General features: G+C 38.1%; 1 protein-coding gene across 4 annotated transcripts; it reads right to left on the bottom strand.

The window, feature by feature from the left end:
• Positions 1–3,771: 3,771 nt before the first annotated feature.
• On the bottom strand, positions 3,772–12,607 carry STRADB (STE20 related adaptor beta). 4 transcript variants are annotated; one of them, XM_041403668.1, is made up of 12 exons: positions 12,470–12,607; positions 9,891–9,947; positions 9,472–9,552; positions 9,012–9,111; positions 8,272–8,393; positions 7,689–7,767; positions 7,097–7,220; positions 6,486–6,657; positions 5,957–6,061; positions 5,500–5,729; positions 4,876–4,918; positions 3,772–4,399 (listed from the first exon to the last, which is right to left on the bottom strand). In XM_041403668.1, the coding sequence occupies exons 2-12, from the start codon at positions 9,900–9,902 to the stop codon at positions 4,247–4,249; spliced, it is 1,221 nt and encodes a 406-aa protein (XP_041259602.1). In that variant the 5' UTR covers positions 9,903–9,947; positions 12,470–12,607; the 3' UTR covers positions 3,772–4,246. The 4 variants fall into 4 exon arrangements, with proteins under 4 accessions (XP_041259602.1, XP_041259599.1, XP_041259600.1 ...); XM_041403665.1 differs by having other exon boundaries at positions 7,689–7,797; XM_041403666.1 differs by lacking the exon at positions 12,470–12,607 and adding an exon at positions 12,227–12,364 and having other exon boundaries at positions 7,689–7,797.
• Between the last annotated feature and the right edge of the window lie 200 nt (positions 12,608–12,807).

Here is a 12,807-nt window from a genome sequence, read left to right on the forward strand (position 1 = left end):
AATATATAATTCCACAAGTGTGTGATGGCTCCATCAGCTACTGTAGAACAACAGCCACCTCAAACCAAGAAAGCATTTTAAGAAAACTAATCTATAACTGACTTGCCAGATTTCACATGGGCAAAAGGAAATCTGCCTGTAAGAATATTTTTCTTTTGACTGCATGAAATGTGAGAATTAGAACGATAATTGATACTGAGTGTAGAATAAGCAAACTTTGAAAATAAAATGTAGTAGATAAACTCAGCATTGATACTCTTGACCCATATGTCATGTAAATTTTGACAAAACAGAGGAAAACCTCTGCAACCTTCCAGCAATCCATTCTCCTCCATTGCAGATGGATTTCATGAGAGGACAAGTGAATTCCATGAATCTGAGTGTGTAGGTAAATTCAGTAATAATGGTGTATTCTATAATAATATTGAAAAATAAAACCACCATTTGATTGCAACTAAATTCATATGGGCTTTTGGGGCATTTTCCAGAAGTTTCTGGGAGTTTCAGATAAGAAACATACATATATGTAACTCATTTATAGAGTAGAACCAGGTTTTTTTCATCTGGGAACTATGGAGGCTTCCACAGGCACCTGTTTAAACCTAATGTTCTTTCCTTCATCCTATCTCAAGTTCCTGGATGGATTTAATTATGTTAAATACCAAATGTTATTCTGCTACCAGGTTATTAGTAGACCACCTCAATTTTCAGTGGTTTCTTCTTTTCTAAACTCAATTCTTTGCTTGTCTGTTACATCTGATTGATTTATTTCATGGTATGGTTCTTACAGCCCTTTGAGCTCTTTGCTGTAATGTGCACTTTTCTGAATTTTAATAGTTTTTCCTCATTCTTACAGGATAGGGATGGCTATGATTAGGACAAGTCATTACTGCTACCTTAGTTGTTTCAGAGGTTTATTAGACAAGCTAATATACTTCAGGAAAGCTATTTAATAGCATTAAAGGCATGTAAAGTAGGTATGTGAATCACCTACTTTGGTACCTGCCTCTTGTCAAGAGAGGTTCAGAACAGTGGTTTTCAAATGCTTTCCCATATTTTTACCCATCCTCTGGGTTAAAACCAACTTTGATAGCACTTGAAGAGGAGAGGGGTAGGGAAAAGAGAGAGGTGTGGTCAAACTTTGTAATTTAAAAAAAAATTATTTTTTTATTTTCATCAAGTGGAAGAAACTGTTCTCTCTTCAACGGGTATTTGTTGCATTGAGACTTTAAAGTGAGGAATTCATGTATCAGAGGAAGTTGATGCTGAGTAGGTCACATTTTCTTCTGTGTTCATTCAGTCATGCACAAACTGCTGTGGTATCGGTTCAAGACAGTGAGACACTCAACAGCATTTAGCATTATATCCAGGAAAATGTTAATTAACAGAAGTTTTCTTTTATACAGGTATTTATTATTATACAGTGCTAAATGCTAGCATAATGAAAGGTGGCTGCAAAAAAACCACTTGTGTTGTTTTCACAAATATTTCAAAAGTAACCAGATTAGAGAGATTTCTGTTTCATTGGCCATAAGATTTTGCAAATGTATTGGTTTTATAAGCACCTTTGAAAATATATCACATGGGGCCTAAATGCAAGATACTTTGAAATTTCAAGCCCAAGTTTAATTTTAATTCACATGCTGATAACACACATCATTGTGTGTTATACAATATACTGATATGAGCAAGAGTAAACAAGTGTTCTGAAAAAAACCACAACGCACCAAAAAATTATTGTGCTTAAAACTGTCAGCTTGGAATATAAAGTCTCTGCAACTTGAATCTTAACAATGCAGATCATCATTTTTGAAAACTCAGATCTTGAAAACTTAACTGTATGCAAAAACTTCAGATTTTCAGAACAATTGTTTCAGTGGCAGGTAGTTGAAACCTTAAAAATATGATTATACATCTTCCTTCCTAGCTAATATTTATTTTGCATTATTCCTTAAGAGAAAGCATCACAGTTAATGAGCAAAATGATATCAAACCTTTCAGTAAATATAATCTATGGAGTATTTTCAAATATTTCTGGTTATTTTAAGAAGTCACAGTGCCTCTTAATTGCTTTTGTTTGAAGAGACACAGTTGTTGAGTGGCAGTAGTTCTAAGAGTAAAGACTTGTGGGCTTTTAACTTAAAAAATTTTGGTTTGATTTTCTTAATGTCAGTACAGAAATTGGAACAGTGTTTAGAAATGTTTTTAATTTTTTTCCACAGAGAGGGCAGCAAGGTAACTCCACTGGAACACACAGTGGTTTGAAAAACTTTGTACTGACATTGTTATTGGTACCCAAGTTCATTTTTATAGAGTCCACGACACTTGTTGCAAGAGAAGAAGCTTGAAAATATTAGCAGTTAAGCTGCCTGAAATTTTCTACATGTTTTAATAGTAGTAATATTTATTCAGAGGTTTGTATTTAACATATGTAGAACTTGATGTGTGTTCTCACTTATTTTACTTGCTTTTTACATGTACTATGTTAGTCAAAAGTTACTTGCAGATGCTATCTAAAGTATTCAACTTGCAAACAGTCCAAATCTGTAATGGTTAAGAATTAAGAATATGGGGTTCACAGGAAATACTATCTTCTCCAAGAGCACACAATTAAGTTATTAATATTTTAAAATCAGAATAATTTTCTGGTTTTGACAACTATTTCCTTACCTAATGATTGAAGTAGATTTTTTTTTTCCCTGTAGTAACAAGAAGCTGTTAGTATGGCTGGACTATGGTGAAAACAGAAGTCTAAGAATTGCAAATATAAATGGAGGCAGATAGGGTAAGTTTATTTATAGGTCTTTAATCTCAAGTTTCACACGTTAAGTTTAGGAATATAGAGCTCTCTTCACAGCATAATGAGTAGGATCAAGTTTTTTGCTGATACTTTTATGTGGTCATGTAGAATTGTATGTGTCTCTCAGGTTTGTATGTGAATCATTTGGTCTTCAAGGCCTTGTAGCAAAGCTGCTGGCAATACAGCAGTATTCTTAAGGTTGGCTACAGGTCTGCTCAGCTATGGAAGGCTTGAAGACTCATGTGGAATGTTATGTTGAAAATTTAAAATATATCCATCCAATATCTATTTATACTTTTTTACCATCATAATGCTTCCATCAGCAAAGTATTAGTGCCTTTGGGACACAACTTTTGCTACAACACTATGAGAATATCCAGGTTTTTAAAAGAAAAAGCTGCTTTTGTTCAGTTTGAGTTGCCTGGTACAGTATGAGAGGTGAGAATTTACTGAATTGTAGGGAGAAGACAGCTTTTCATCTGACTTAGAACAGGTAAATTCACTAGGATCTTAGAATGGCCGAATTGATCCATGGGAATTTAACTGTGCCTTGCAGAAGGAGCTTGTTTGCCAGCAGCAGTGCCAGGGAAGCTTAATGCATGTTGCCTTTTTCTTCTAAGAAAACAGTATTAGGTTCTGGTAAATTCTGGTGGTGAACAGGAATAGAGTATAAATAAAAATATGTACAGTAACTTTAGATTGTTTAATATGACTCTTCAAAATTAACCCGTACCTGCTAGAACTTGAGACTTACTTTGCATAGACATCCTCAGATTAACTGCTGAAATGACACAACAATAAACAGAGGTGCAAAAGCCCAGATCTGTACCAAGAACGTGAACAGATGCAAGAGCAGGGGTCCCACTTCCAAGCAGCTTAACTTCTTTGGGAAACACACAGTATTAAAACTTCATGAAAAATGATGCATATCTAACTTTTGGTAAATGACAGCATGTCAAGTGAGAAAAATGTCTTTTGAGAGAGAAACATTTATTTACATAAGCAAGTAATCTGTGCAGTTTCACATTTCAACTTAAGGATTTCTCCTTACTAAAATGATTTGGGTCATAATGAAAAGACAAAAAGATGTTTAGGTAAGATCACAGCCAAACCCCAGGCCTGAATTCAGAAAGGCATGTGGACTGCAGCACTATGAGCTGATAATACAGTACAGAGTAAGATTACAGCAGAGACTCTCTCCTTAAGGAAGGCTTTGAAAGAGAGAGGTGAGCACTCAGCCATTCTTTATACACCTTACAGTTTTCCTTACAGTCAGAGAGTGAGGCACGCTACATTTTGTGATGCCAAGAGGAAGGTAATGAATTACAGCCACTTCATGGCATTTCAAGTATATTTGGTCTAACTGTATTTTAATCATATAAAAGCAGCAAATACAAATCACATTTTCCTTCTCTGAAACACTGGAGAGGTATCATTGGTATTTATTTAGAATTCCCAGTCTGTATCATCTTGATTTGTAGCGATACGTCCAAGTTCAGTCCCAACTGCTGTTGAGGGCAGTGCCAAGAACTCTGATCTGTTATTTTGAATAGGAGGTGGTAATAGGGACAGTAGTGAATTCTGTGTTTGTTCCTTTATCTAGAAAGAAAAAAAATTAAAATAAAGTTGCACATAAAAGTCTCCATAACTTTGCAACTGACTTCATTAAAAGCATGTGAAATCAGAGCCACATTCTTGCCTGTTACAGTACTGAAAGTTAAAAGGATGAGAGGTTTTGCTTTCACCACTCTGTTAGTCTTTCAAGACTAATCAAGTCAAGCTAATGAAATCAGCTGTGCAGTTCAGCTTTAAATTAAGAATATTAATAATTTTTAAAAATTAGTTAGTCTGCCTCTTTAGTTAAGTTAAATCAACTTAATCAATGGGGAAATTGATTAATCTTATGCTTCCTCTACTCTATTGATATAATTTTGTTAAAAAAAAAAAATTGGAAGCAGGTATGCTCTTACAGTATGCTTTTTGGCTCCAGGTAACTTCATTAGTTTGTAATCTAGCTCTTTTTATGGCTTATTTAGGTTACAGCTGTGTCATTTAATGAAATATAGTAAACTCACCTGTTTGAAGAACGTATGCGAAAGCAAACTGCTTGCTGATGGCCTGAATCATAAAATGAACAATATAATTATGTTCTGGAAAGTAAAATACTGCATTTGGATAATGGGCCACATTGAAAAATAAATTTAAGCCCTGTGGTTTTTCCTCCACAGGACAAATGTGAAGAATGAGAAAAGCAGCACAAAATTCTTACATTCTATACCTCAATTTGTAGTGAAAGCACTACTGAAGAAATCCATTTTTAAAGGCCTTTTAATGTTTCTGCTTAACAAGAAATTTAATGCCTCATTGAAAAGAGACACAGAACTGAAAACATAGATTTCAGATTTCTGGGGTTTTTTTTCTTGGACAAAGTACACGTTTGAAAGTCAATTTTACTTGCTACAAAGAATAGTTATATTACAAGAAAATCAGGGGTCAAATTACTTTAAAAGTTTGATTCCTTTATCAGACAAGACAATTCTTAAAATACAAATGTAAGTGTACTATATTGTGTTACATTGTACATCTGCTTCAAAATTCTGACTCTAACACCATTCAACTGATTACTGTATTCTAAGCTGTGGGCTATACTTGGTCTTAGGTGGAAGTGACAAAAAAATTAGTTTTCACCAGAACATTACCTTTTCTCAGGGTCCTGTTGCAAGCAAAGTTCTACCAAGTTGTGGAAAGCAGGTGAAAATGTTTTTGAAAAGGGCATTTGAAGTCTTTCACTGGTCATTGTGCGTGTCATGCTCTCACCAATTCCAGAATCAACACCTGATCGGGAATTCTTCATCCTGGATTCCCCCCGGGGAAAGGTATTTATATCCCAATGACAGGAGGTGGGACCTTTCAGCTTTTGCAGCAGCATCTAGTAGGAAGGAATAGCAGTAGGGCAGTTCAACAGCTATCCAGACCTATTCATGGTAAACTATGAAACTCCAGGGATGGAAGGAGTATTTATTCTAGAAAGAGGCGTGCATATTTGAAATAACAAAAAACAGCCACTACTTCAGCAGTAATAGCACTGGTTTCTGTGAGTAAAACAAAAAAAATGCTCAGCATGTTTTTAACTAGAGATAAAGTTTAGCATTATACCTGAGTGCGAGGCATATCTTGAAATGGAACATGTCCATTGGCTAATTCACATGCTGTAATTCCCACACTGTATATGTCAGACTTCATGTTATAGCCAGACAAATCCTGTGAGAGAAGGAAGCCACTACTGATCACTGAGGCCACTGAGTGGTGTCAACAGGAATACAAGTGCCTGCTTCAAAACAAGATTCTAATACCCCATAATCTGCACAGTATTGAAGCAGTTGAATTGTGAAACCTCAGACTTTCTTCAGAAATCTGATGGCTGTACTGAACACAAGTTTCAGGATTTGCAGTAGTTTCCAGGAGGTCTAGGTAAATCTTTTAAATAAAGATTTAGTACAGCATCACCTCACCAACAGCTTTAGAACTGGTTCTCTCTAAAAGGACTAAAAATTCAGTTTGTACATGTATTTTTAAAAGTTGCTGTTCAACATATTTCATTGCAACTCTACAAGCAGACTTAAGTTGGAAATTGAGAACTGCCACTAACTTTGAATTGGAAAAATTATATGTAATTTATACTAACCTGTCTCAGTAGTTCAGGACTCAGCCAAGGAAGCACAGATGTACTAAATGGGGGGAAATCATACACCACCTTTGCCTTCTGTCCATTGCTAACTAAACTGTAGAGGTTGTTTAGGCCAGAGAGAGAAACCAGCCCATCCTCTGAAATCAGAATGTGGCTAGCTTTAATATTCCTGTAACATAAAGTGGTAAATTTTAGTTATAAGAATTACTCTAAGTACTACTAGAACAGAACAGCTTTCATATTTCATTGATTTATAGTGAGATGTTAGCATGGAGTTCATCTCTCTATTAAGAGAGATGATCAGGAAAAAAGTGCCAGAAATTGGAGAAGGGCCCTTCTTCCCTGCAAGGGGTGTAAACTAAGGAAGTCCTTTGTATAACTCTGGTTTTCTTCTGCTTCAAAGAGACAAAGCCAGGCAGATGTATAATCCCTGTAACAAGTGGCTTGAAATGTATAAATACATTTCCTGTTAAAATGAATCCTGCTGTATTATTGAAAAAAAAAATATTTGTGCACTGTCTGATACAAGAAGGTATAGAGGAAAAGGAAGGAAACAATACTTAAGGTAAGATGCAGGTTCTAGTCCTTATCTATTCACGTTCTCTTACCTGTGAATATATCCATTCTGGTGCATGTAATTTAATCCTCTGATTGCACCAAACAGAATGTTCCCTATCAAAGCTTCACTCATTCCTTCAGGAAAGTAAGTCTTCAGCAGGTGTCTGGCTGAACCTGGAAGTGAAAAAAAACGTAGCTAGGCCTAACAGGTCTTATTAAATGACTTGTCTATGTTTCCTTCACTGTATACACTCATCAAGAGCAGCAATCTATATGGATTCTGGTGCATTATTACATGGATGTAACTGATGCCCCATGTCCTGCTTCTCTTAACTGGAAGTCTGAATACATGAATACATTTGTATTCAATGTAAATAGGTCTTCTGTTAGCAGAAGCTGTATAAAGTCAAATGCATCTCCCAGTCACCATTCCTCACATGGTGGGTGCTAGGACTAAGTGGAATTTAATGCAGTTCAAATACCAGTTTTCAATGGGGAGGAAATCTTCCCTAAATGGTTTGGGAGAGATTGGTTTTTTCCTACAAGATGGGAGATGATTAAAGAAAAACCTCTCATGGACCACGTGGTCGAACTTGTATCAGCCCTTTCTCCTATTCCAAAATTGCAGTTAACAGTTCTTACCATAGGCCATGAATGGGGAGATGACCCAAAGCCAGCTTCCAGCTGTAAACACTGTCCAAAATGTCATTATGTTGGGATGCTGGAAAAAGTGTGATAAAACCACCTCATTCTATGGAATTAAATGAAAGTGGATGTGTTAACCACAGAACAGCAGTCCTACCAATAGCATTAACTACATTCAGTAATCAGTAAAGAGAACAGTTTATCTGCATTTATACAAGATTGCAGGTGATGTGCATAGCCTGCAACAGAAATGTAAATAGCTTGCCCATAATTGCATTTGTCTGAAGTAAATCTAGTTTGTTCATAGTCCAAACTTCTGGTGTTAAATAAGAGTATAGAAGATGTTACTCAAGTAAGTTGTACAATTACAGAAGCAATTTCTAAAGCAATTGTCAGCTGTGGCCTTCAGAAAGCAACTCTCAAATTTACACATGCATTCTGTTTATTATATTCTACTCCTTTGGAGGGAAAAATTTGACTGAAATGTCCCAGTTCAAACAAAGGCTACCTTTGTTCAGTAATCTCATATGTATTCCTCACTATCTTCATCGGGCTTTGTGTAGAAATGCTGTTCCTTTACCTGTAAGGCTTTCAAGTGCTCTTCAGAGCAATTTTCAAGGTCTGTGATCCTTACAGCAACTTGCCTGTCTGTAGGTGTATGCCGTGCAAGGTAGACTGAAGTTAAATTGTTGAACCTCCTTCCTGAAACCAGAAATGGCTACCTTAACATTGGAAAGCATAATAAGCCATCACATGGTTTCCTTCATATTTAGAGATCATTTTCCAGTTTTAGAATTGCAATTGATAGCAGTGTGTCCTTTTGTTTCAGAATGCCAAGACCTTATATAATTGTAGACAAATATATGCAGCAAATTAATTGAAGCATGGCTCTGCTATTTTGAGAACAACTAAAAGTGTTTGAACATACGTCAGCATCATTATACATCTAAATGAACACTTAGTATGCATATTCACATAAACATATGCATGCATGGGAGGATCTAAGGCAGCCATCCTTAGAACAACCAACTTGGGTAGCCAAGTTACAAGACATGATGTTACTTAAGGCTGTATTTATTGTCACATACCATAGATTTTGAAAACTGACAAGTACATGCACAAACATCAAGAGACAATTTCAGGTAATTTGTCTTAGATCTCGAAATAAGAGATTACTAAAATATGAGCAATGCTCTGAACTTTTCTCAATTAAGGAGACACAGGAACAGTCCTTCACTTTCCAAACATAATATTTACTGCAATTAGCAATAAACTATTGATAGCAGGAAGAAGAAATATTTTAAGGTCCATTTATGTTACCTATTTCCAGCTGGAGTTCATAATGAGAGACATTAGAAGAGCAAAATACCATTTCATTCTTTCCTGTAGATGGGGGAATCCAGGCTAGATCAGAATCCGCCTAACAGAGAGAATAAACAGTTCTCAAAATAACTATGTAATTTAAAATAATTTATATTTTTTAAATTATTGCAAAAATATTATTAATGCTAAAGTCCAGTACTCAAATAAGAATATTCAAGCTAGTACTTTTACCATTATTAAGACTTAGTCTTATGACAAGTTTTGTGTGTATGTGTTTGTTTTTGAACTGGCAGAAGATTAACACTTAGATACCTATAGTCTTCTACCAAAGTGGAAGCCTCAGTAGTGCTCTGTTTATTTTTATTGTCAACATTTCAAGAAGTACTCCCTAATTAGGCTCTTTTTAATATGCACCAGCTTTATATTTAACCTTGGGAGTTAAAGTTTCTGTTCTTACCAGGCATTCATGGATGCTGCTCTGAGATAGCTCTTCTGGTCTGATTGATTCAACTGGTGTACGCAGAATACAGGAGCAGTCCTTAAGAACAGAAGAAAGTAAATATTGGAAGAGTTGCTGCAATTTATTAAATATGGCAGTGCAAAAATATAAAAAAGTAGGCCTTATAAGCAACAGTTCAGAAAGTCTTCTGCTACAGGTCAACCAATGAGGGGTTAAGAAACAGCATAAAGTGCACAATGGCAGACCTAGAGAGAAGAGACACTAAAGCCTCCTTCATCAAAAGCTGACACAATGAAGTTCAAACATGTCAGCACTGTGGAAACCCCTGCAAGCAAGATGTCTCACCAGGGCTTTTCATGTTAAGGTATAGCTGGGTAACAAGGTATAACAGCCAAAATTTTTAAAGATGAACTTACCAAACAAGACATGGAACCGCTTTAGAGCAAGGGAAAAGTCATACACACCCATTTATCCTAGAAAAAAAATAAGGTAGCAAAGTAAAATGATACATAAACCTGTGATAAACTTAAATCTCCTTAACCAGAACTGTGAGGCATTCCTGTCAGCTATCACACACAAAACCCCAGAACTCCAGCTCAGCAAAAGTCTGCTTCTATTTAAGTAGCATATCAATTTCAAACTCCACACTGAGGACGACATGTCAACTCAAGTGTTCCTTTTTAATTTATGGGTTTAGAAATTTTATTGCCCGTTCTGAACAATTTAACTGCACAAGTGCAGAAAGTAAAAAAGAACAGACTCATGAATCTTTGGCAGTTTGTAGGAAAAGAAATCATTGTCTGTTGTTTTAAAGGAGCACAGCTGTGCTAGGCAGATCTTGGCTTGGCTGTGTGCAGCTGAACTAGCTCACAAAAAAAAAGCAAGGCAGAAGCAATTGCACTTTACATTTCACAAGTGAGGGAGGAAATAGTATTGTAAGGGATTTCAGTTAAAAAAAACAGAGAAGCAATTCCCTCACAGATCAGAGTAGCCTCTGAAAGTCCTCTAGCAAACTTACTTTATGTCTGATGTTCTGGAAGCTTAGGCAGTGGAAGAGATGTCTAAAAAGCATATCAAAGCTTCTCTAAGTACAGAATGGGACTGTTTTACCTTAGCTATAAGCAAGTCTTCAACAGTAAAATCTTTAAGGTTGGAAAAGACCTCACAGATCACAGAGTCCAACCATTAACCTAACACTTCTGGGCCTGCCATTAAACCATGTCCCTTTGCACCACATCTACATGATTTTTGATCACTACCAAGGACAGTGACTGCACCACTTCTCTGGACAGCCTGTTCCAATGCTTGACAAACTTTCAGTGAAGAAAATTTCCCTAACATCCAATCTAAACCTCCCTTGGTGCAACTTGAGGCCTGTTACTGTCATCCTTTCTTTTGTTACGTGAGAGAAGAGGCAAACTCCCACCTGATTATAATCTCCTTTCAGGTAAATGTAGTGTAAGAAGGTCCTCCTGAGCCTCCTCTTCTCCAGGCTAAACTCCTTCAGCCACTCCTTGTAATACTTGTGCTCCAGACCTTTCACCAGCTCTGCTGCCCTTCTCTGAACACGATTCAGTGCCTCAATGTCTTTCTTCTTGCAAGGGGCTCAAAACTGAATGCAGAACTTGAGATGCAAACTGGCCTCACCAGTGAGTACAGAGGGACAATTACTTCCCAGGTCCTGTTGGCCACACTACTGCTGATACAAACCAGGATGCCACTGGCCTTGGCCACCTGGGCACACTGCTGGCTCATGTTCAGCCAGCAGCCAAACAACAGCCCCAGGTCCTTTTCTGATAGGCAGCTTTCCAGCCACCATGAGGAATCCTACTTGGTGGCTGACAAAAAGTCAGGTACAGGTAATAGTTCCATGTTAATATGCAATTTTTGTATGAAAGTTAACTTATAAAACCTGAAGTACTATAACAGAAACTGATAATTTTATTAAGGATATAAGCTTGAGTATATCCTGCATTTAAATTATGTATGCTATTAATCAAGGGAATACTCTTCAAAAGCTAACAAGCCCCCACCACTCCATTCATTGCCAAATATCCAAGCCATTCTAGTAAAATTTTTACCCTGAAGATCTGCTGTAATTCCTTATTAGATACCAAATGGATACAAAAGTCAATCCCTACCAGGTACTAGGCACTTTCAGAGGATCTGTGCTTGACTTAAACATCTTCACTTCACTAAGGAAGTTTGTAGCAAAGTAGGAAGAAAAAAAAAAAAAGAATACAGGTGCTTCAGGATACTGCCTAGCACTGTAATTAATGGCTACAGCATCCTTCTCCTACTTGGAAAGAAGGTGCCTCATTCTGCTACACAAGACAATTTATTCTTCTGCTTGCAATATGAAACCAGAAAAGCTAAGCTGAAGAATCAACTCTTAATAACTATGATATACCAAAGTCAAATTATTGTAGATTTACTTCAAAGATGTATAGCCAGCCAACAGAAACATCCATAATGCACATTTATTCAAATAACACTACAATTTTAAGATTTTGTTTTTCTTATGTAGCTTGACACAGTTTCCATTTTTCAGTATGGCTGTGGATCATGTCCCCATATAAACTTTTTCCCTGTCCCCACATTTTTCCTTCTGTGTCGCAGGATTTTTTTTTTTTTTTTTTTTTTTTTTTTTTGTACTGTAGATAGTGACAGTGTTGTACAGGTAAAATGAAACATTCATCGCACTTTGGCCAAAGCTTCAGCCAGCGAACACTGCAGGGCAGGAAAAACCTACAGAAACCTGTGTCTGTGAGCGAGGGGAGTGTGAAGGCTCCGGAGCCCCGGTACCGGGATCGCGCGTTACTGGGCTCTGCTGACGCTGAGCTGCAGCTCCTACTTCAGCGTTCGCAGTGACTGAGGCAGCTCTCCGTCGTGTATCTCGAGTGAAATGATCCGTCCTCGACAAAGCACCGGAAAGTGCGGAAGGACGACCCGCCGGCTCCCCCTCAGCTCCTCACTCGCTCCGTTAAGTTCGTACCTCGCCTTCCTCGCTGGGCCCCCGTCTCCCTCTGGCCTCCCGCGGCGGCCGGGATAGAGCTCCGCTCCCCGCAGCCGCCTCCCGAGCTCGGTGGGCGCCGCTCCCTCTCCCCGGCTCGTCCGGCTGCTCAGCGGGGCAAGAGGGCGCGGCCAGCGCGGAGCCTCGGCGCAGCCGAGCAGCCTTACAGGGCGGCAGCGCCCGTTCCTGCCCGCCGCCGCCGGAGTCAGGGCCGGGGGCCGACACCGCCGCCGCGCCTCCCGCCAGAACCCCGCCCCGCTCCCGGCCCCGCCGGGCTCAGCGGCGGCGGCCGCCCGCACCACGCGACCCGGCGCATTGTG

Source organism: Onychostruthus taczanowskii, unplaced genomic scaffold, assembly GCF_017590055.1.
Source record: "Onychostruthus taczanowskii isolate IOZ18803 unplaced genomic scaffold, ASM1759005v1 scaffold20, whole genome shotgun sequence".
Taxonomy (NCBI): domain Eukaryota; kingdom Metazoa; phylum Chordata; class Aves; order Passeriformes; family Passeridae; genus Onychostruthus; species Onychostruthus taczanowskii.

What these genes read in the sequence shown, in the direction of transcription:
- STRADB (XM_041403665.1), bottom strand. An exon ending in AGCACTTGAAAGCCTTACAG is followed by an intron (nt 7,798 to 8,271) that starts GTAAAGGAACAG and finishes TTAATTCCATAG; the next exon opens with AATGAGGTGGTTTTATCACA. An exon ending in CGCATACGTTCTTCAAACAG is followed by an intron (nt 4,400 to 4,875) that starts GTGAGTTTACTA and finishes TTTTCTTTCTAG; the next exon opens with ATAAAGGAACAAACACAGAA.